This window comes from Triturus cristatus, chromosome 4_2 (genome assembly GCF_964204655.1).
Source record: "Triturus cristatus chromosome 4_2, aTriCri1.1, whole genome shotgun sequence".
Taxonomy (NCBI): domain Eukaryota; kingdom Metazoa; phylum Chordata; class Amphibia; order Caudata; family Salamandridae; genus Triturus; species Triturus cristatus.
Genome location: NC_140586.1, coordinates 939,159,002 through 939,183,681, shown reverse-complemented (window position 1 = coordinate 939,183,681; position 24,680 = coordinate 939,159,002). Strand labels below are relative to the sequence as shown.

The 24,680-nt window shown below is 42.5% G+C and overlaps 1 protein-coding gene across 2 annotated transcripts in view; it reads right to left on the bottom strand.

The window, feature by feature from the left end:
• Positions 1-24,680, bottom strand: part of LOC146838989 (uncharacterized) — a 383,728-nt gene that overhangs the window by 278,053 nt on the left and 80,995 nt on the right. The window contains exon 4 of one of the 2 annotated variants that reach the window (XM_085603022.1): positions 5,777-6,559. The exons of the other annotated variant lie outside the window; for it this stretch is intronic. Coding sequence (XP_085459148.1) covers positions 6,456-6,559 — 104 coding nt within the window. The 3' untranslated portion in view covers positions 5,777-6,455. Of the gene's footprint in view, positions 1-5,776; positions 6,560-24,680 lie in introns of those variants that run through there. 2 annotated transcript variants of the gene reach the window in all.

The following is a 24,680-nucleotide window of genomic DNA, read 5'->3' as shown; positions in this document are numbered from 1 at the left end:
CTTGGGGAAGAGGGTTTTCTTTTATGTGCCGTTTGTTCTATGTCTCTAATTTCTTTTAAAGGTGAAGTTGTGTTACTTTCATCTCTGTTGTATGTTCTATTTCACATCTGGCACTTACTTCTGTCAAGATGGGAGATGTGTTACATCCTGCTTTTCCTTCTTCTCTGTCCTTCTTCTGTGTTTGTTCTAAGCCCCTCAGCCTCTATCTGTGATGTCACCCAAGAGTTCCTTTTGTGTATGTTTGATTCTACTGCCAGTTAGATCTGAGGCTGAGCAGCAGGGCAGCTGCTCCTGGTGGGGTTTTAATTGGACTTTAACTGGATCTTAACTGGGGCCTTTACTGAGTTACATTCCTGCTTGTATCCTGTACATTGATTCCTGTTTAATGAGAATAAACCTATATCTGGATACAGCACCAAGGACCCATCTTTTATTTTATGAAATGTTACAACCTGCCATTGGGATGGGGATGGAGGGTGGGAGAGCAAGTTCGGCCATGTAAGTGGTCGAATAAATGTGTGTAGTTTTGTCATCAGCCAGGACGTCATCTCCCATTTGCAGAACAGATTTGGCATGTAATGGAGGAGAGGATCAGTGTCGGATGTCCCTGGCTCAAGTTCAGAGGGACGGCCCTCTGGAGCCATATGCATCAGTATGTGAATAGAGTCATGGTCAATGTTGGAAAGGAAAGCACGTTCCTGTGGGGACTCTGGCGATAGTCAGTCATTCTGTGATAGAGTCGAGAGTGAAGAGTCCCTTAGGGGCATCACTGCATCCTTGGCAGTTGCCACGAGAGAACAGATGTTTAATTTCAATTGAATGTTGTTGGTACACGGAGGGCAGGTTCTGGCTTTCAAAGTGACTAAGTTGTACACTAAGTTTTCACTTACGAGGGTAAGTTCTATTGCGTCAGCGGCACTATTATTCAGGACACATCTTCTCGCCCTCAAGATGTCATCCCTTATCACCGATCGGCAACCCCTTACATGCCTAATCCAATGAGTGGCTTTGTTCTTTAGGGCCTCTCCATACTCATGTTTGTGGTTACAATCAGCCTCGGGTACATTGATCATGTAAATGGTAGACTGGGGAGCATTGTGGGGGATTGGGCAAGGCCTAAGCAGGGGAGACACCTCGCTGTGGCCTGTGGTCAGATAGAATGGTTCTATCGCCCAGGCCATCATGGGCCCAATCTTTCCCCTACAGTTTCTCCTGGGGCCTTCTTGGTATTTGTCATTCAGGGAAGGCAGGTTATGAAAGATCCCCTTTGCAGTGGCCTGGGTTTCCAGTCAAGGGTGCAGGATTGATGATTGGGGTATTACGTGTTGTTTGTGTGCTCTGGGTAGTGAGATGATCAGATTTCAAGATCGTGAGTGTACTCGAAGGGTAATGTCTCCGGGCTACTGCGATCTTCTCTGAGATATAATTTAGAAATGAGGGTGGTTAAAGCCCCTATTGTTTCTTTTAGGGCTACAATTTCCCTCTGAAGTTCTAGGTTAGTTGGTATTGTTTCAGTACTCGCCACCCTGCAACCACCGAGGTGAAGAGTCGTATCCATCCCACTAGGTGCTGTGCCCATAGGTCCCGAGCTCTCCTTGTGAATGGGTGTGTCGGATGTAACTGGTTGTTCTTCGAGGGGTGCGAATCTATTGCTCAAGGGTAGGTTTACCAAAATCCCACCTTGGGCTTCGCTATGATTGCCCGGGGAGTTGGTAGAAAGCACCTCGATATCTTCGGTGACTTTCGCAAGCCGTTTCTTGCTAGCTACCTTTTGAATAGGCTTGGTATACTGCCAGGGCCTAGATTAAAAGATGCAGCGGTAGAAGAGGTGGAGGTTTGGGGGACCCTCGGGGAGGGAGCAGATGTAATAGTAGATGGTACAGATGTCGTAAGCAAGCCCTCACAATCAAATAGTATGGTTTCTATTCGGTCCATCACATTCCCCCCACGTTCCCCGTCCCTCTCAAGCCCAGGACTAGGATTCCGAGTCCGTTTCTACGTCTTTATTCCTCAGAGCGCCTCCCAGCCCTCCCTCAATTACTTTCCTTTTCCCCATGGTTAAGCAGGAGGGCAACCAGATGAGAGGAAAAGACCAAGAATAAAACTAGCTGGTCACTATTAGGGGATCTGTTTATAGCTTGGTGAAAGTCAAAGTCAGTCACAGTACCTTTAGACTGAAGGGCAAGCCGTATGCCTTCAGTTGTAGATTTCAGGGGGGTGGGCCAGCCCAGCCTCTGATGGGCGCAGACGGGCCTGCCATAGGCTCGGGCTTTTCCTAGGCATGGCCTCGGCGCTCCCGCACCCATCCCGCGCTACGGGAGCCCTGCCGCGAATGTAAGTGCCTCCTAGCACGCTCTGCTGCCGTTGTCAGCCCCAAGGGATGCTGGGCACTGCAGTCCTGTGGCCCAGGGAAGTCGGGTAGCAACGAGGACTAAAAAACGGGCTTCCCACACTACAGGAGCCCTGGAGGGAATTTAAATGCCTCCTGGCGTGCTCTGCTGCCATTGTCAGCCCCAAGGGATGCTCGGCACTGTAGTCCTGTGGCCCAAGAAAGTGCGGTGGCAACAAGGTCTGCAAAACAGGGTTTCCCACGCTGCGGGAGCCCTGCTGTGAATTAAAGCGCCTCCTTGCGCACTCTGCTGTTGTCTTCGGTCCCAAGGGACGCTGGGCACTGTAGTCCTGTGGCCCAGGGAATTGCGGTGGCAACAAGGTCTGGAAAACTAGCTTCGGTGCTGAGGGAGCCTTGCCGCAAATGTAAGCGCCTCCTGGCGCGCTCTGCTGCCATCGTTGGCCCCAAGGGATGCTGGGCACTGTAGTACTGTGGCCCAGGAAAGTGCAGTGGCAACAAGGTCTGCAAAACGGGTTTCGCGTGCTGCGGGAGCCCTGCCGCAAATTGAAACGCCTCCTGCCGTGCTCCGCTGCCGTCATCGGCTTCAAGGGATGCTGGGCACTGTAGTCCTGTGGCCCAGGAAAGTGCAGTGGCAACAGGGTCTGCAAAACGGCTTCTCGCGCGGTGGGAGCCCTTTCGCGAATTAAATCGCCTCCTTACGCACTCGGCTGCCGTTGTTAGCCCCAAGGGATGCTGGGCACTGTAGTCCTGTGGCCCAGGGAAGTGCGGTGGCACCAAGGTCTGCAAAACGGGCTGCAGGGGCTGCGGGAGCCCTGCTGCAAATTTAAGTACCTCCTGGCACGCTGTGCTGCCATCGTCGGCCCCAACGGATGCTGGGAACTGTAGTCCTGTTACCCAGGGATGTGTGGTGGCAACAAGGTCTGCAAAACGGCCTTCCAGTGCTGCGGGAGCCCTGCTGCAAATTTAAATGCCTCCTGGCGTGCTCTGCTGCCGTCGTCGGCCCCAAGGGATGCTGGGTACAGTAGTCCTGTGGCCCATGGAAGTGCGGTTGCAACGAGGTCTGCAAAAGGGGCTTCCTGCGCTGCGGGAGCCCTGGCGCGAATTTAAGCGCCTCCTGGTGCGCTCTGCTGCCGTTATCAGCCCCAAAGAAGGCTGGGCCCTGTAGTCTTGAGGCCCAGGAAAGTGCGGTGGCAACAAGGTCTGAAAAACGGGCTTCCCGCGCTGCGGGAGCCCTGCTGCGAATTTAAGCGCCTCCTTGCGCACTCTGCTGCTGACGTCGGCCCCAAGGGACGCTGGGCATTGTAGTCTTGTGGCTCAGGGAAGTGTAGTGGCAACAAGGTCTGCAAAACAGGCTTCGGGCGCTGAGGGAGCCCTGCCGCAAATTTAAGCGCCTCCTGGCGTGCTCTGCTGCCATCGTCGGCCAAAGGGATGCTTAGCACTTTAGTCCTTTGGCCCAGGAAAGTGCAGTGGCAAACAAGACCTGCAAAATGGGCTTCCCGGGCTGCGGGAGCCCTGCCGCGAATAAAAACGCCTCCTGGTACGCTCTGCTGCCGTTGTGTTTTTAGTTAATTCCCTAATCTTCTCAGTTAACTCTAAAGTAGTTCTGGCTAATTCAGCTGAATTTTCATTTGCCATTTTACTAGGTTGAGTATTTTCTGTTTCTCTGAAAGGATTATTTCTTACTACCTCATGTGGTACTGTTTCAAATTGTATATTCTGTGGTGATTCCTTTACTGGGGCACTTGGCATCAATGTGGAATTTGGTTGATACGGGGGTGGATTTTTATAAAACCTGTCCTCAAGAACATCATCCTCCGACTCATGCACACCATACTTATAACCTTCTGATCCTGTATTATTTCTCTTTTCTGTACACTTTCTACTAATAGTCTCTTCGACATTTCTCATAGGAAACAATCCATCAGTCATATTTGCACTTCGCCATCTCTTAATTCTATCAGCATGATTCTCTTGTCCATATGATCGACCAAACATATATCTGTACCTTCCGCCACTCCGTTGCCGTTCTCTGTCATAAATCTCATCTTCCCATTCTGTCAATGCTTCAAACTGTGTAGGTCTAGGTCTTGGTTCTAGCTTCATCATTCTTTCTCTCAAATTTCTCAAAACCACTAAATTAAATGAACCATGTTCCGGAAATGCTAAAACTCCATCATCTTTTGTATACTTTGACCAATTGTCTAACCAAATACATGTATGATAGCCATATTTCGCAACCATAAAGGATGCAGGTGTTTTTGCTGGAGGAAGCAACTGTCCCTCTCTAGTCACAATCGGTTTGTCCTTTTTAAATAAGTTCTTGATTTTTCCGAACCAGTACTTATTCTCTTTTTCTGGTGGATCGTAATACATAATTTTCGCTTTTGTGTATCGCTTGTTTTCTTCTACGACTATTTTGTTAGTTTTATCCAATCGTAGCGCGAATCACACTAACGCACCAATCCGGGGCATCTACGTCACCCGGTAATTCTCCACTCCTAGCGCGGTGCACACTAACGCACCAATCAGGAACGTCTATGTCCCTTACTGACTTACCAATCCCAGCGCGGTCTTTCTGACGTCAGCTTTTCTCGCTACTCCTGCTTCTGCTGACCCCTCCTTTACAAAATTTATCGACAAACTTTTTACACTCACTTTTCACTAAATTTCTGTTAGTAACGACATCAAAAACGCCACTATTATCTGTTTCGCTAACAAAGAGATAGTCTTGACCTTTTTCACAAGAATTCCGTCTTTCCCGAGAGCAGCGAACAGTCTGCCCTACTACGGAATCATTACATCCGTTATAAAGTAGCACTTCCCTCTACTTTACCCTTATAGCAAGCATTAGCTTCTGACTTCCTACATCCTACATCCCAGAAGTCGTCAAACAACATGGAACGCAACGCGACTCAACATAGAGTGTTAATACATAAACCAATACTTACCCAACATCCACAATCAATTATCAGTATTCTAAATTGAAAAATTAATAAGCAATAATCAATCTATAAGCAATAATCACCAAACCAATGCAATAAAACCATCATACTGCTACCAGAAAAACTCATCCAGCGCATGACCGGAGAGAGAAAAAGAAGGAAATCATATAACCATCCTCCCTGCGTCGCAGACCCAACTTCACACTAGCTCATTCGTACATGCAGTCATTGGTGGTACCCATAACACCAACACTCACACGTCTCTGACTCACGAGTCTGTACACAGGAGGGATGATGTTATCGCGCTGGACATGTGGGGGGGTACCTTATAAACTACAGGGAAGCAAAAATTATTTTACAGAATATACATTATCGTTCGTCACCTATAGATTCTTAATCGCAAAAATCAAGGCACTCCACCCACTTGGTCGACCAACCAATTAGTTGGATTGGTTGATGGTGATCTAAAACCAGCTAAAACACATTTTAAGACTCAGAATCCTTTATTCTCTTTAACGAAAAACCACTAACTCATATTTTCTATTAATCAATATTTGTTTATCTAAAATGTATTGCAATTAATATTAGCATTTGTTTCATCAAAAGTTTAGAATTTTCTAGATCAATCAATTAAAATCGCCGAACATTATATTTACCTATTCTTGCTATCTGGATTTTCTCTAATTTATTGGCTCTGCTTATCCAAATTAGTCATTAAATTGTCCAAATAAAGCAGGTCAAATCGCAAAGTCCGAAAGTTCTTTGCTCAACACGTTACAGCCCCAAAGATCTCCATAGGACCAGAAATCGTGCAAGCATAAGTCATCGCCAGTATAGACAGCATCAAACAATTCCACTGCAACAACCCCTCCCTATTCTACTACACATTTTATAATACATTGCAGGATATTGTGAAACAATTTTAGGCGGAGAAAGTCTGTGATTGGCTGATCAAAAACATCCGATTTTTGTTCATTATGTTTTCTCACAGATTTTGTTGTTTCACTCCCGGAGATGACATAGTCCTTATGTTACTAAGTCTTGGTTTTACTTGTATGATTCAATTGTTCATTTAAAACCGGTTTTTACTATCCATGCCTTTGGCAGTCCACCAAGATCCTATCCTTGGCCGAGGACATGCTGTACAGGGTTTGTTAGGAAGTTCACGGAGCCATCTGAGTCTGCGCAGTAGGTATCGCTTTCACGAGACGGTGGCCACTTCTGAACTCGATTTTCGCCGCCATTTTGTGGTAGGCCCAAATGCTAACTTAAGCGAAACAAACACAGAAGAATAATTAATACAAAGAAATGATAATTCTAATGTTATACCCTCACTAATCCCTTTATGGATTAGTATTTTCCTAGCTTATAGCGACATTTAAAGTGATAATATTTACCTTTTGGATCCAACCTAGAATGCAAAAATCACGTAAGCAACATAAATCATACGATATCTAATTACCACATATACTACTATTAAAATGCGTACGTATTTTTGATATTTGAGTTATTTTGCCATGCAAATAGCAATTTCCCACGTTTAATTTGTGTATGCAAAGGTTGAGTTAGTTTCACACAGCAAACCGTTAGTAAAATTATAATCAGTAGGTTATTTAGTTAATCTTTACATGCCAATAGAGGAGGTATACAAAATTTTGCTCTACCTGCTCCATCACTCTCTACTACTCACTCTACTACTCCCTACTACTCACTCTCTGCTACTCTCTACTACTCACTCTCTACTCCACTACTCTCTACTACTCACTCTCTACTACTCCCTACTACTCTCTACTACTCACTCTATACTACTCTCTCTCTCTACTACTCTCTACTACACTCTCTACCACTCACTCTCTATTACTCTCTCTCTACTACTCTCTACTACTCTCTCTCTGCTACTGACTCTCTTCTTCTCACTCTCTACTACTCTCTACTACTCACTCTCTACTGCTCTCTACTACTCACTCTACTACTCACTCTCTATTACCCACTCTCTACTACTCTCTACCACTCACTAATCACTCTATTACTCACTCTCTGCTACTCTCTCTACTACTCTCTACTACTCACTCTCTACTCTCTATTACTCATCCTCTACTCTCTACCGTGGAGAAGTGTGGCTCAATGGTTAGAGCGGCAGACCCGATGCAGAGGTCTGGCCCTGGACCAGGGTTCAATTCCCGCCTCGGTGGGTCTTGGGCTCAATTTCCTCGGACCTGTTAATTCTCGCCTCGATGCCTAGTCTAATCATGGGTCCCACTCTGCAACTCTGGGCAATAGCTTGCTTAATCTCCACAACGGCCCCAACAGCACTGGGATGCCTGGCTTCACCTTCGGGGTGCCCAGGAGTGGACATTTCCCAGGGAAAAGCCAGGAAGGGTTCCACAGCGGTATGAGTACAGCGCCAAGAAACCCCAGGGTAACAGTGCGCTATACAAGTACAACACATTTACATTTACCTCTCTACCTCTCTCTACCTCTCTCTGTACTACTCTCTACCTCTACCTCTCTACCTCTACATGCACACATATGCACATGCATTTCTATATATGTATGTGTATATATATATATACATACATATATAAACATATATATAATCTGCATATCTATATAAATTTAAATGCATGCATACATATACATATATGCATGCGTATGCATGTTATGTACATGAAAGTTTGAAAAACACTAATAAAAGCAAAGCTAAAAAGCCACCTAATTACAAACAGAATTGCTTTAACTTAAACGAGGGCGAGACCTATTGCATTTTCAGTGCTTGTTAAATTTTGGTTCCATCAAGAAGGCTTTCAGACGTGTCACAAATATGCCATAAATTCTGAATGGTAGCACTCTAGTTGCTCACTAGATCACTGTAGTAAAGCTACTGCTCCCCAGGGAACTCTGCTGCTGGTATTCAAAGTGCATGTTTCAGTCTGCATGTCAGAAACTTTTAATGAAATAGAAGAGGATTTGAGAAGTAAAAATGTGCCCTAATTTTTCTTTCTGCAGCACTAATCATAATTTCTATGGCAAAATGAACCCCCTAATTTTGTTCCTTTGCAAATTAAATGTTTTAAGTGTTACCACTTTATTTCAATCAAGATGGCTTCAGGTGTGCCATACTTTTGTCATAAGTAAGACTGTTAGCGCTCTAGTTGTTCTTTAGAACAGTCTGGGACATTCTGTCATTGGGCTATACTTGTGCTACATTTGGGCTCTTTTGTCTCTGGCCGCCATCTTGGGAGATTTATTTGTTATGAAGTTTCCTAATTTCCTCATTTACTACAGTCTCCTCAGTAGGAATACTTTCAGTTTTTTACTTTGAATCCATCAAGAAGGCATTCAGATGTGTCACACATTTGCTATGAATTCAGAATGTTAGCACTCTAGTTGCTCATTAGATCACTGTAGTAAAGCTACTGCTCACCAGGGAAGTCTGCTGCTGGTATTGAAAGTAAATGTTTTAGTCTGCATGTCAGAATTTTTTTATGAAATAGAAGAGAATTTGAGAAGTCACTCAAAATGTGCCCTAATTTTTCTTTCTGCAGCACTAATCATTCTTTCTATGGCAAAATGTACCCCCTCATTTTGTTCCTTTTTAAAATTAAATGTTTTAAGAGTTACCACTTTATTCCAATGAAGATGGCTTCAGGTGTGCCATACGTTTATCATAAGTAGGACTGTTAGCGCTCTAGTTGTTCTTTGGAACACTCTGGGAAGCTGCAGTAGAACACAAAGGAATCAACTTACAGTCTCTGCCCTTGTTGGATGTACATGTTTTACTGAGAATGTCAGACTTCATTCTCACATGACTGAGAAAGATAATGTGAATTTACAGAAAATATGCTCTCAGTTTAGCTTATAGAGCACCTTCCAAACCTCTGTGGGAAAAGCATGAGAAAATAGTTTTCTCTCAAACATGATTCATGATATCCCAGCAGAAGGCTTTTTCACATGGTAAAATCACCTTAGAACATACCACAATTCCTAAAATGAGTATGGTACCATCAACAAATGATTTATAATGTAACTAAAGTTTTAAAACCTTCTATTAACTGCAATGCTTTTTAATGAGGTGCTATCATGTATATTGGTCCCAAGATGGCTGCCAACACTTCTTGGATGAAGTACTGACAGCCAATCAGATCTCACGATGAGATGTGTGGTTAGGCTCCGCCCAGATATATATGTGATTTTACTTTTGATTTTCTCAGGAACTACTGAACAGATTTACACCATTTGAGTAAAAGGCACGACTCTGAACCAAGGTCTACCTTTCTGCAAAATATGGTGTAATTCCTTTCAGCAGTTCGGGCTGTAGCTGCGACTAAAGGTCCCTCTGGAAAATTGCATGGGGAAAACATGTTTTGGGACCCCCCTTTTTTCTCGGCCCCGCTTGACGAATCACCTCGAGACTTTCAGGATAGGAGTGGACCGGAGCGGGCCACGAGTTTTGAAAATTTTGCGAAGATTCGTCAACCGGCGCCAATTATTCTAAATAGAATGTTGCGGATTTCCTATGGATAATAGGTCCTAACTATAACTACCTACTGGCGACTGCCAGTAGGTAATATAAATATATATATATATTCACCAAACACCCTCATTTCACAGAGAGAAAGAGCCGCACTCCACAACAAAGCTTACATCCATTTATTTCAAGGCAACCAGCAATCCTGACATGTTTCGTTTTCCTCTAACTTTTTAAAGGTGCGCGGCTGACATCGTTTAGGCATTAATGAACCAACAGGCATATCACTCTATTTTAAGTGTTCGCCCCCTAGTGGACACCCACGGTGGGTTGCAATGCCTTGTGGCACCGTCTCCATCTTAATATTTTACCCTCCAATGGGTCGTGTCAAATACAATGAGGCCTTTCTGCTGTATGTAAAGTCTGTTGTGTCCCAGGTATAGCCCATTTTCAAGGCTACCGATATATATATATATATATATATATATATATATATATATATATATATATATACTGCTACAACTCTCCTTCTCGCATTCACCATCCACTGGAGAAAGACAGCACTAGCGGGGGCCGTTCCCAAAGTTTTATTCACTGGAAACTGACACGTAAACAAACAGACGCGTTTCGGTAACAACCTTCATCTATGTTTACCGAAGCGCCCGCCCGCCATGATTTTTGAATCGTCTTGCAATTCATCAACATCGATAAGGGACAAACGTCAATCACGTAGTCTCAAACATTTCCTCCCCAATGTCTGCGCCATCTTGGAATGTCAAATTACCAACATGCCAAGGTTATACACACACACAAATGTGCACAGATCTACTAAATACAAAGATTGAAAAATTAATCAATGCACGTTATTAAAGCCCTGAATGGGCATACGCCTGGAGGAACTCTCTTACAAAAATCCATCATGGCTAGGACTGCCTACTACTAAGTTCTCTATACATTTAGTAATCAATAACATCAAACAATATGTAAAAATGCTGAGTGGGTGAGCAATTGCTAAGTCTATACATCTCGAGATACTATAAACAGTGAATCTATAGGGAGCAACCAAGGAAAAGTATAGAGTCCTCTACTCAGGTTCAAATACAATGTAATATCTACATATATACAAATACATATATACATATCTATATACAACAGCAAAATCCAATGTCATCAGGCTATACAGTAGAGTGAAGGGAGGGGAAGGAAAGAAGGTCGAACTTCACTCCCCTAGATGGACAGCCAACTCTTCACTACTATTGAGACCCCACGGTGTTTTGGTTTGAAGATCGATAATGTACCGTGACTCCAATCTCCGGAGTTTAAGTATCCTGTCACCCCCTCTGGGATTCAACGGTACATGGTCCAAACAGAAGTAGCTCAACTCATCTTGATTACGATTATGAGTTTTGTCAAAATGACGTGCTACGGGGTAGGTCCCATCTCCTTTGCTGATCGCCCGCATATGTTCTAAAATCCTGATCTTTGTAGGATGAATAGTACTGCCCACGTAGCGCAAGCCACATGGACATACAAGGCAGTAGACTGTATATGGAGTGGTGCATGTTAAGAACTTCCTGATGTTCCTACTGATCCTCATAATGGGGATTTCATAACTAAGCACTCTTTTACTCCCTTTGCAGGCTTTGCATTTGCCACACGGGAAAAACCCTCCTAATGCCCCAAAGGGTGATCTAGGGGCATCCCTCAAATAACTGCACACTAAGTCATTTTTGATGGACCTGGCTTTCCTGAATGTGACAAGGGGGTGGGGTGGAAGGTCTATCCCTATTATGCTATCAGTCTGCAAAATGTGCCAGTTCTTACGCATAATCCTTTTAAGGTCCTCCGCATCCCTAGAGAAGGTGGTTATGAGTCTGAATTTGCCACCATTGGTGACGTCACCCAAATCCTGAATTTTTTTACTTTTAAGCAAATCCGCCCTTTTAATGATCTTCACCTTCTCAAAAGCCTCCTCAAGAGCCCCTCTACTGTAGCCTCGAGCTTCGAAACGTCTAATGCTATTGATGGCTGCCTCTTGAAACTCTTTTTCATCTGAACTGTTCCTTTTTATATGGAGCAATTCCCCATAGGGGATACTCCTGACTAAATTAGTAGGGTGGCTACTCAAGGCATGCAGGACAGAATTTCCGCTGTCTCTTTACGGAAAAGTTTAGTTTTCAGCTGTCCCTCTTCTACATAGATGTTGACATCCAAATAATTAACAGAGATAGCATCTATCTCACCAGTAAATTCAAGATTCACTTCGTTGTTGTTCAAGACCTCTATGTAGTCTCTGGCAGTGTCGAGTGAACCGTTCCACACGATGAACAAGTCATCAATGTAACGGTACCACACGACAACCTGTTCTGTCCACTGTGTGTTAGAAGTACCCCAGGCTACCTGCTCCTCCCACCAGCCTACGAACAGGTTCGCATAGCTGGGGGTGAAGCAGGTACCCATGGCCGTTCCCGAGATCTGTCTATACATTTGTGTATGAAACAAAAAGATGTTATCGGTAAGACAAAATCTGGCAAAGTCTACTAGCAGTTCATTGTGTTCTAGGTACTTAAGAGGACGTTTCTTAAGAAAATATTCCATTGCCACCAATCCATCACAATGCGCAATCGAGGTGTATAGACTTGTGATGTCTAGTACCATTAATTTGTACTCTTCCTTCCATTGTAAAGCAGCAATGTGCCCCAGCAGATCTTTGGTGTCTCTAATATATGATTTCAAGGTATTGACATGGGGCAAAAGAAAAGAGTCAACATAAATGGACATATTTTCTGTAAGACTGCCTTGGGATGCCACAATCGGTCTCCCTGGCGGTGTCACTTTGTTTTTATGTACCTTTGGCAGGTGATAAAAAGTCGGGATAGTAGGATTCAGCCTTCTGAGAAATAGAAATTCATCCATTGTCAATAATCCTTTATTGTGCCACTTGGTGACGAGAGAGTGGTAGTCCTCCATACTGGCATGGTATTCGTTAGTTTCGATGGCAGTATACGTCTGTCCATTGGAAAGTTGACGCAACGCTTCCTTGTCATAGTTAACTTTAGTCTGTAAGACTATGTTACCCCCCTTATCCGAAGGTTTGCATACTATTTCTCTGTCCTTACTCAGATCTTCTAGGGCCTTTTGTTGTTTAAAAGAAAAATTGCTTTTCTTTGTTGTGTCCTTTTTCGTAATCGAGATGAGTTGAGCTACTTCTGTTTGGACCATGTACCGTTGAATCCCAGAGGGGGTGACAGGATACTTAAACTCTGGAGATTGGAGTCACGGTACATTATCGATCTTCAAACCAAAACACCGTGGGGTCTCAATAGTAGTGAAGAGTTGGCTGTCCATCTAGGGGAGTGAAGTTCGACCTTCTTTCCTTCCCCTCCCTTCACTCTACTGTATAGCCTGATGACATTGGATTTTGCTGTTGTATATAGATATGTATATATGTATTTGTATATATGTAGATATTGCATTGTATTTGAACCTGAGTAGAGGACTCTATACTTTTCCTTGGTTGCTCCCTATAGATTCACTGTTTATAGTATCTCGAGATGTATAGACTTAGCAATTGCTCACCCACTCAGCATTTTTACATATTGTTTGATGTTATTGATCACTAAATGTATAGAGAACTTAGTAGTAGGCAGCCCTAGCCATGATGGATTTTTGTAAGAGAGTTCCTCCAGGCGTATGCCCATTCAGGGCTTTAATAACGTGCATTGATTAATTTTTCAATCTTTGTATTTAGTAGATCTGTGCACATTTGTGTGTGTATATAACCTTGGCATGTTGGTAATTTGACATTCCAAGATGGCGCAGACATTGGGGAGGAAATGTTTGAGACTACGTGATTGACGTTTGTCCCTTATCGATGTTGATGAATTGCAAGACGATTCAAAAATCATGGCGGGCGGGCGGGCGCTTCGGTAAACATAGATGAAGGTTGTTACCGAAACGCGTCTGTTTGTTTACGTGTCAGTTTCCAGTGAATAAAACTTTGGGAACGGCCCCCGCGAGTGCTGTCTTTCTCCAGTGGATGGTGAATGCGAGAAGGAGAGTTGTAGCAGTATTTGAATGCGGGTACACCCCCGCACTAAGAAGCACCCGCCTGCGAGTGCACCTGACTGGTGTGTCGAAGAAGCAATATATATATATCAGGAAATTGCTGGTGCATGGAAGACGTAGTAGACATCCAAATCTCCAAAAAACACTCGCTGACACGGACCTTCGGTAAAGTGCTTGATTTAATTAGATCGTGAGGCTGTCGTCATAACGTTTCGGCTCCGTGGAGCCTTGATCACATGACAACGTCAGTACATTACAAAGACCAATAAATAGCCAGTATTCAAAGTTCAAAGTGCACCAATTGATACCATGTGACATGTGTCTTTCATGAATATAAAGAAAACACTGCTTCATTTACATGCTCTTGTGCAATATAACGCAAATGGCTTGATTCCCATAAAAAGAGAACAAAACATTGGAATGTGCAAATTGTCGCAATAATACATGATAATATATATTTAAGACAATAAATAGATAAATAAGTTTTTTAAAATAAAAACATATACAATCTATTAAAATTCTTTGATTAAACATCACCCGTATTGGTGAAGGCATATTCTACAATTATGGCTTAAATGCCTGTTAGTTATATGCCAATAGTCCCAACTAAATTCAGACAATGTAAACAATACAATTACATATGTTGAATGATCATATTAATGACATGAATGCCAAATGTGTCGATTGTCCGAGATGTGGACATCCAATTATGTGTATGTTGGGGCTATCCAGCAGGTAGATCTGAATAATAGTTTGTCTCTACAACAATTGAGAAGGACCTCGTGTATATAAAAGCATTAATATAAAATAAACACATGTATCAAAAGGTCTCACTTGCTATGTATCAAGGCTAAAATGGTATCATAAATAGATAAAAGTAAAAAAAGATGTATGTGCATAGGTGGTGAAGGAATCAAAAAAAGTGACTAAATATGGTGTGCCTCGTCCAACGTATATGTGTAACTATAAATTGTTGGATAAGAGCCACTACATTAAAAGCTAAACGCACAAGGTGAATCAGAATCATAATTCTCAAGAAATCTCATTGATAAACTGATCATGTGGTGTATCCTTGAACATTATAGAACATAAGGACGAGATATAGGGTCACAGCAGGCAATGACATTAAATCTTCAATAGAGTAGAATAATAAAAAGATTATCATGATCCATCACATCACATAATCACGGTAAGCAAGTATAAAGGTCCTCGGTTGTGTTGAGCCCTTTTGGATGTTTCGTATCAAAGCGTAATATGTATTGGGTTTCTAATTTACGCAATTTTGCCTCCCTGTTGCCACCCCGTCTGCTTGCATTAATTGCATCAATGACATAAAAACTGAGTTGGCGACTATCACAATTGTGGGATTCCCTGAAGTGTCTTGCCACTGGGTATGTGTTATCTTGATTATTGATTGCCCTCAGATGTTGGAGGATGCGTTTATGCACTGGTAGCTTGGTGCTTCCTACATACCTTAGTGGACATGGGCAAGTCAAGATATAAACTGCGAATTCCGTTTTACATGTAAGCAGTTTAGTGATCAGGTGATCCTTGTTACTGAATCCATCGTGATAAGTTTTGGTGTTTACACCTTGGAGACAAGATTTACATGTTTTGCATTTGTAAAACCCTGAATTAGACTGTAGCCATGATGTTTTCTCAATGATTTCCGGATTTGTGTCAACCAGTGAATCACTCATTGAGGGAGCTCTGCTAAAAGTAAGTGATGCCCGTGTAGGTAGTGATGCACCAATGACTGGGTCATTGAGTACTATGGGCCAATTACGATTGATAATCTTGTATATCTCCCTATGCTGCTTACTGTATCCTGTAATAACCCTGAATGTGTTTTGTTTTTCATCACCAGGAATGAGTATTGAGCTTGCAATTAGGGTACTTTGATTGATAGCATAGGAACTCAATAATTCCTCCCTAGTATGCTGCATAGACTTACTGATGGCACTGTCAATGATTTTTTTAGAGTAACCTCTCTCTTGGAATCTCAAACTACTGGATAGTTGAGCCATGGTTAAATCCGCTGGATTACTGCAAACCCTTCTGATGCGTAGCATTTCCCCATAGGGGATGCTAGCTATCAGATGGGCCGGATGTGAGCTCTTAGCATGCAATAACGTGTTACCTGCTGTTTTTTTGCGGTAGAGTTTGGTTTCCAATTTCCCTTTGTAGACATATACTTCTGTGTCTAGGAACGTGACTGACGACTGACTCATTGTAGCAGTAAAGCTTAAATTATAATCATTGCTGCTGATGTCTCCAATGAATTTATTAGCTAAATCTGCGTCACCCCGCCAGACAATGAATAAATCATCGATAAAACGATACCAAGCTACCACATTATTGTTCATTACCTCATTGAATTGGGTCCTGAGGACCAGTTCCTCCCAAGCCCCCATTACCAGACAGGCATAGCTTGGTGAAAAACTGGCCCCCATGGCCACACCCTGTAGTTGACGGTAGAGAAGGTTATTGAACATGAATACATTGTTGGTTAAACAGTACTGTAACATCTGCAATAACATGGTATTATGGTCACTGTCCTGATCACCCCTTTGTTGCAGAAAATGCAAAATTGCTTTAAGACCAGTCTCATGAATGATGCTCGTATAAAGAGCTGTAACATCTAGTGCTAGCATCCAGTTACCTTCTTCCCATTTGATTTGCTGTATCTTAAACAAAAAATCCCCTGTGTCCTGGATATAAGAGGGTAGTTGTTTAACAAAGGGTTGAAGGAAATAGTCAATATAAATAGATGTTTTTTCCAGTAGTCCACCCCTGGCTGAGATTATTGGTCTGCCAGGTGGTTTACTGATATCCTTATGTACTTTAGGGATGAAATAAATAATAGGTGTAATAGGGTTATCTACTCTGAGGTACTTGTACTCTGCTTCCGTGATCAATTTTTTGTTTTTCCATTTGGTGAGTTTTAAGTGATAGTCTTGAATCATGATTTTTATATATATATTGACTGAAAAAACCATAGGTTTCAGGGGTGTTATAGTTAGCTGGACATTTCCCTCGTACAAAACCCTAGAAGTTCCCCTGTTATAGTTAGTTCAGCTAACTATAACTCGCGCCCCCGCAATGCACTGCTGATGACGTCACATATTACATGACTCATGACATGGTCAATGACATCACTGATGACATCTCAAATGACAACACTGATGACATTACTGATGACGTCAAACAGTGAGTCTGTGTTTCTATAAAGTTTTAATATGTTTAATATATATAGGGAAAGGCCTGTTGAAGAATGAGTGGGTGTACAAGTGTGTGAATGGATGATTTTCTAGGTGCGTAACTGACTCTATAAGTGAGTCATTAAAAGTTTCTTACTGCATGTTAGACCTGGCACCATTGGCGTGGGTCACCCTTCCATTTTTGTCTGTGCCTCAATGTGTTTTGTGTTGGTGTTAAATGCTCAGGGCACTGTGCCACTGCCATCCAGTGCCACAGTGCAAGTGCTCCCTATGGTAAAATGTATTATGTGAATTGACTTCCACGTTTGGTTTATTTGGTTTACTATCAGTCCCTAGTAGAGTGCACCAGGGGTGCCAAGGGCTTGTATATCCAAATGCTGCTAGTGGGCTTGCAGCACTGGTTGTGCCACCCACCGAAGCAGCGGGGTAAAATGTGTCTAGGGTCTGCCACTGCAGAACCTGCGCGCGGTCTGGTACCGTCGCGCTGACTGAGCAAGTGTCCCCACTTGCCCGTCCCTAAACCTTCCCTTAACTACATGTTAGTCACCCCTCTGGTAGGCCTAAGCGCAGGGTGCATTGTAGGCATAAGGTAGGACATGCCCTGAGGTGTGTGGCATGTCTTAATAGTGAACTACAGCCATTTTCGTTTTTCACTATTGAAGGCTACCTGCTCTCCGTAGGCCAGAATGGGCTGCTGGGATCGCGACACGCTGTGACCCCAGTGGACTCAGAGAGCATGGTAGAAAGTCATGTTTAGTATGCCTGAACTCGGGATAATAAAATACATCTTTTAGTAAAGGTTATTTTAATATCCTGGGTTTGCAAATGCTGCTTTTAGAAAGTTAGCCTTTGCGTGCCTGACCATCTCAGTCCGCCTCTGCCGTGGGTGTGTGTTCTGCCTAGCAACAGTACAGGAGCAGGGCTGGGGGATTCCAGGAGACAGGTTGGCTGCCAGGTGGTGGGTAGAAAGATTACACCAGGATGGGTGGGAGGAGTACACCCTGACTCTTGAATAGACCTGTGCTCTGCCACCACAAAGCCGGCGCCGCCCCCTGTGGAGCGGCTGATGTCTCTGCCCTGCTGCTGAAAGGAACAAGCCGAGTCACCACAACAGAGTGCTCCAAAACTGGACTGAGCCAGGCCCAGGCCCCCTGGCGCTAAAGAACAAAAGAATCCCTGTATAAAAGTAGGAGCCTGGCTCCTAAGAAATCAGATCCAGATTGAACCACGAAGGAACTCTGCCCGACTAGAAGGACCTGGAAGAAGCTGAAGGAGGAGTAACTTTCCCTGACTTGAGGGATTGGCCTGCAGTAGGTGCCTTGCTGAGGAAGGAGAGGAAAAAGACTGAAAGAGACTTTTGCACTTTGTTCTTCAACTATCTCCAAGGGCTTGGAAGAAGAGCTGGCCCCCTGAACTGAACCCCAGGACCAGTGGGTTCACCGTGTCTCCGCTCGTCTAAGAACTCGAGCCGTGTGCTTTCTCCCGCCGGAGTGCTCTGCGCACCTTGCCACCCCTCCTAGGGCCGTGACACCCAGAAGCCTGGACGCCTCCCCTTGCCGAGAGCCCCGCTCTACCTGAGTCGCTCTGGACCCATCGAGGCTGGCCGCCCCGCTTCCCTGTCACCTGCCTGCCACTGGAGCGTGCCTGGTGCCCTCTCGCCCTCCCGCCGGATTTCTACTTGGGAAGTGAAATCAAACCTCGGACGGCCGCCCGTACGTCGTAACGTATCCGGCCGCCCCGCTTCACCTCCCAGCCTGAGTCTGACCGTGCCGTCCTCCGCAGTGACCTCCCGCACAGTCCGTGTCGGAGGCCCTGGGCCGCACCTGTCTACCGAGAGCCGCCCGCTGAATTCTTGATCCGGAAGACCCGCGAGGTGCAGAACCTGCATCTCCCCTGACGACTCGTCCAAGCACATCGCACGTTCCCAGGTACAGTGAACTCTCTATCGGACTCGGGGTCCGCAACGTTCTGATTTCCCCGTATCACTGTACCCCGGGTGCACTGCGCATCATCGTGACTGGACCGACTCAACCGAGCCCTGTGAAGCGCTCGTGATCGAATAAGTTACCAAAGAAAAGAACAGTGCCTAATTATCATCTTGTGGCTTCCATTTCGCAACCGTTATTGATGGTCTTGTACATGCCGCGTAACCAAGAATCTTTTATATAAAGCATCCGTATTTTTGATACAACTTACGCCTGGTGTCCATTTGTGGGGGATCGTTGTGGTTTACTGTGTGTGATCATAAATGCTTAACTGACTAGCGCCCTGAAGTTTAGCCCTGACTGCTCGCGCCACACTACCTATAGGGTGAGCAGGGGTTGTTCTGAAGGGGTAATTCTCTCGCCCTGAATAGAAGAAGGGGCCACTGCTTGTCACAAGTACCTACCTGTGCCAACCAGAGGTTCCCCATTCTAACACTACAGACTAGTGACTAAACTGTGTGAATGTCTGTATGTGTCTGTGTATTGGTGTATAAGGGGCTGCATGGTTTTGTGAATAGCTATATGAGTGTCTATATGGGTTATTGATTGGTTGTCTGAGTATCTGTATGGGGGCCTGAGTGTTTGTGTGGGTAGGGTATGTGTGACTGTGCATAGATGTGTGAGTGGGTGATGCTATGGGTGCATGGTTTTAAGAGTGCAACTGTGATGGACTGTATGGTTGGGCGACTGTATGTAAGGGTGTGTTAGTGATTGAATGTATATCTCAGTTGTACATGTGTCAGTAACTACATATGTGGAATGCAGTGTATATGTGTGTAAGAGTATATAACTATCTATATGTGAGAGTGTGTGATTGTGGGAGTGGCTGTATGGATGAGTGTGTGCTTGTATCAGTAATTGTATAAGAGCGTCAGAATTTGTTAATATTTTTATAAGTAAGTGAACTTGAGTGTGTTTAACTGTATAGGTGAGTAAATTGGACTGTGATTAATTATTTGCATGACTGACTAGGTGTGTCAGCACCTCAATGGATGATTGGCGGTGTGTGAGTGTCTATATAGGTGTATAAATGCATATGATAGTCCTGTACGGAGTGACTGTAAGTATGAGTGACTGTACAGGTGAGTGAGTGGAGATGTATGTAGACCTAAGAGTCAATGAGTGGGTGTGTAGTTATTGGTATTGGAGTATCTATGGTTTTCAAAATGTCCGTCTGAAATTTTGAGTCGGTGTATCAAAGGTCATATTAGGGTGTGAAAAGATGCACTAATTTATCACATGGATGATGTCATCAGTGATGTCATTTGAGATGTCATCAGTGAGGTCATCAGTGATGTCACTGACCATGTCATGAGTGATGTAATATGTGACGTCATCAGCAGTGCATTGCGGGGGAGCGAGTTAGAGTTAGCTGAACTAACTAAAACAGGGGAATTTCTAGGGTTTTGTATGAGGGAAATGTCCAGCTAACTTTAACACCCCTGAAACCTATTGTTTTTTCAGTGAATTTCTAAGGTTTTTTAAATGCCAATTCCTAACTATAACGCCCCTGAAACCTTTGGTTTTTTCAGTGAATTTCAAAGGTTTTTTAAATGCCAATTCCTAACTATAACGTGCATGAAACCTATGTTTTTTTCAGTGAATTTCAAAGGTTTTTTAAATGCTAATTCCTATCTATAACTTACCTCTCAAGATATCATATTTAATGATTTTGATTGGATTTGTATATTTTTCAAATTCAGTGTGTCAATTTCATTAACCCCTTCAGTGCCCGCCCCTTTCCCCGCCCTGTGCCGGCCGTTTCATTAGCGGGCGGGGTTTATGACGAGCTGGTCTCGTCATGGGCACAGCGCAACCGCGGCCCATGACGAGACCAGCTCGTCATGGGCATTGAAGAGGTTAAATACATTTTTTTTAAATACTTTTTTATCACCATTTTTTAAACTTATTTTTTCAATGAATTCTTTTAAAAATTAAAAAATATTAATTGAACTTAATGGATTTTTCAAACATTTTTTTATATTTTTCAGAATATTTTTGTAACTATATGTGCAAAACTTTATTTTATATATTTTTTCAATGTTTTTGGTTTTGGATCCGCGCACCCTAAGCGCACCGTTCCCGATAACTACGCGATAGCATCCGCGCATGGTATGCGTTGGGTACGTGTTTAGTGCGCGATCGCAATGCGACCGGTACGCGACTCCCAGCCTATACGCGACACGCTCGATGTACGTAACGCGACATTTACGCGCTTCCGCGACGCGTCATCTGTGTCTATGATGAGGTAGGTGCGCGGATCCCACGAAATATTTAACATTTAAAAAAACATATATATATGTATTTCATGTGAATATTAATTGAAGACAAACTCTAAACTAGTCTTAAAACTAATATATTTTTACATCTAATCCTATAATTTTTTTTAAATCCATTTCGCGGATGCGCGCTGGGTGCGTGCTGCGTAAGCGCAGGGTGAGCGGATCCCATGTGACCTGCAAAAAAAGAGATTTGATTGATTCATTACACTTCCTCTTCTAACTATTAAAAGACCCCACCCATTTCAATCATTCTTCATTGACCTTCTTTAGAGCACCGTCTCTTTGGATGATGCTCTTGAAGATTTTTTAGACTAAGTTTACACTTAGCTCTAACTTTTTTCAACCAAAAATGGCTTCAGGGCAGCAGGCATCACCTGCATCTCCTCATACTTCTGAGGATGAATTTTTGGAGGAGGCACCACCCAAAGAACGTTTTTCTTCAGTGGTGTGGAAATTTTTCCCGAGGGGCAGAATAAGACCAATGCCACCTTGGTCACGTGCAAGATTTGCAAAAGAGTGCTGTCACGAGGGGATCCTAACAAGAAATACTCGTGCGGCACGGCAAGTATGATGAAGCACCCGAGGAGCCTTCATCCAAACAATCTTGCACGACAAGAGTGCAAATGGATGAGAAACACTCCTGCGCCTTCCACCTCATCGCAGCCGAGCACATCAAGAGTGCATCCATCAGCCCAAACCTTGGACATACGTCCTCAATTTCAATTTTTAAAAGTGCTCTGCACTAAGTGCAATAAGACTTTGTGCTATGGTGAGCAGTCGATCGATCTGATCTGCCACCGGCAAGAAAGCCACATATGCTAGTATAATTTTTGTTTTTTTATTGTTCCCTGAAGTTCATTGTTTGGTTCCGCCTGTTTTGTTTTTTGTTTCCAGAAAAAACAACAAAAAAAATCAGAAAATCGTTGGAAAACCCCCCAAAAAATTATAGAAGAAGAAAGAAGAAAAAAAAAAGTTCTTGTAAGAACTAACTTTCCTGGTTTAAAAAAAAGAGCTACATTTCTTTGTTAGTGTTAGTTTAGATGAATTTATGTGTAGTACGTAATTGACTGAATGAATGCATTAGTAGCGTATGGTGAACGTATAAGTGCAGAACTATGAGGAAGTGCTGCAGCATCACACAGTAACCTCACTAACTGTAGTGTGCTGTAGTACTTCCGAATCACAGGGATGCAACATATGTACATAAATATGTTGCAAATCTATGCTTCTGTCTGCACGGCTGCTTAAACTGCAGCCATGTGGTGACACAGGCACCCTTGCACGATAGTGAAAGGATATCAGTGTCATGTGCTGTTTGTTTTTCTGCAGGAAGACATACCTTCCTGCACAAAAACAATGAGAAAATGCATTTTTCTCCTTCAATGTATGCTGAACATTTCAGCATGCATTGAAGATATAAAAATGTGGAGAAATGAAAACAATTCTCCTTGTTGTGCTTTCCTACACCAATTTTAGAATGGTGCACCATACACACACATATCGAGATTTATGATTTCGGATAAAGCTAGACATGTGTCTTGTTCTATGAGTATTAACTGCAATCATGCACAACAACACTTATAGAACACCCTTTCAACACAAAGTGATCTGCATGATGAGGTTGTATTTACATGGAGTATAAAAAGTGCACAGAGTGCCTTTTCCTCTCTTTGTAAATATGAAAGATTATCTTACACAATAACTATGTTACAAAAAGTGACATATTTCCGTTTTTAAAATTCCTTGCAAATGATAAAAGGTAAGCACAGAGTTTTGTCTGCAAAGATTTTCAAAGAAGAACGATTGAAATAATTGCGGTCCTTCAATAGCTAAAATAGGAAATATTATGAACCCCTCAAATCTCTTTTTTTGCAGGTCACATGATATCTGATTATGGTCAGATTTCAAAACAACATAGGTATAAACAGAGTGTTTTTAGAAACCTGTTTCAAATTTGTAGCTTCTTCAGACCTCCTCATTCTGCATATTGAGACTTAGTTAAACTTACCTTCACAGTAATAGGTATAAAAAATGGTACACATTTTTTCTCACATTTTCATTCCAATCTTAATTCATAAAAATTGCTTATTTTAAAATTTGGATCTGTGAAAGAAAAGAAAAAAAATTATAACATGTAAAAATAATTTTTTTATAACACAGCATAATTTCCACAAAGTAATTTGTTTGCCTTTTTCGCTGTTCTCAGAATATATTGAATTTCACTAGAAATAGTGATTTCAATCATACTCATCACTTAACAGCGGGCACAAAAAAAAACAATCAGAAAGATTGTTAAAAAAAAACCAACATATTATACTCAGTAAAATACCAGAAAATACAAATCATAGATATATGAATTGCTTACAGATTACAAAATGTTATAACTTTAACTTATAAAAACTGTAAATGTTGCCGCATTAAAATAATCACCGAATCAATGACCACCAAAAAGTCCATAATTCAAAAATATACCTTTCCTTGAGGCCAAATTGTATTTTTGCACTTATTCTTTATGTAAATTGTCCAATGGTAGTCCCATTAAATTATAATAATAAATTCCTCAGAGAGTGAATTATCTTCCTAAAACTTTGGCTTTAAAAATATTAGATAGGAATTTGGTAATTCCCTAGGCAAACGTTGTTTGAAAACCAACTGGGCATCATTACAATGTGTCCAGCCTTTGTCACATTTTAGATCGGCAGTGTAATGTCCAGATGTGGTGGAAGGACCATCATGGAAAATTATTGCAATTGCTACAAAAGTCCTTCCTGATATTGATAGTTCTGCTGCTACAAATTGTTTTATTAAAGTATCCAATTTTCTTCCGTCAGCTGTACAACGTTGCATCATTAAAATGATGTATTTTCCATATTTTGTTAAGAATAATGTGGATAACATTTCTGATTTACATTGGCTACACTCCATGTTTTGAATTGCACCTTTCACTAATTTATTGAAAGACACTGATTTACAGTCTGGTAATGTTAAATACAGAAATCTCTATGTGTCTACATTGGTGCTAGATGTATACATGCAATTTTCACAATAATGTTCCCATTTGTAAGAAAGGCCAAAAATATTTTCTATTTCTACACCTTCATTTTCAAAAATGGTAAGCATATACATTAAAAATTCCTGAGCATCTTGTTGGATATTTTGTGTAAATTGTGTAGAACCAGAACACACATCCAAAAGACTACGAACATCTGAAACAGATTGTATTTTACTTCTATCTGTTGTAAATTTTTCATAAACAGAATGCAACAGAGAACAAAATCTTTTTTGCAAATTCTCCATAATTTGTTCTTGCAAACCTTCAAGATAAAAAACAACATTGACCACTACATTAACCAACAATCTCTCC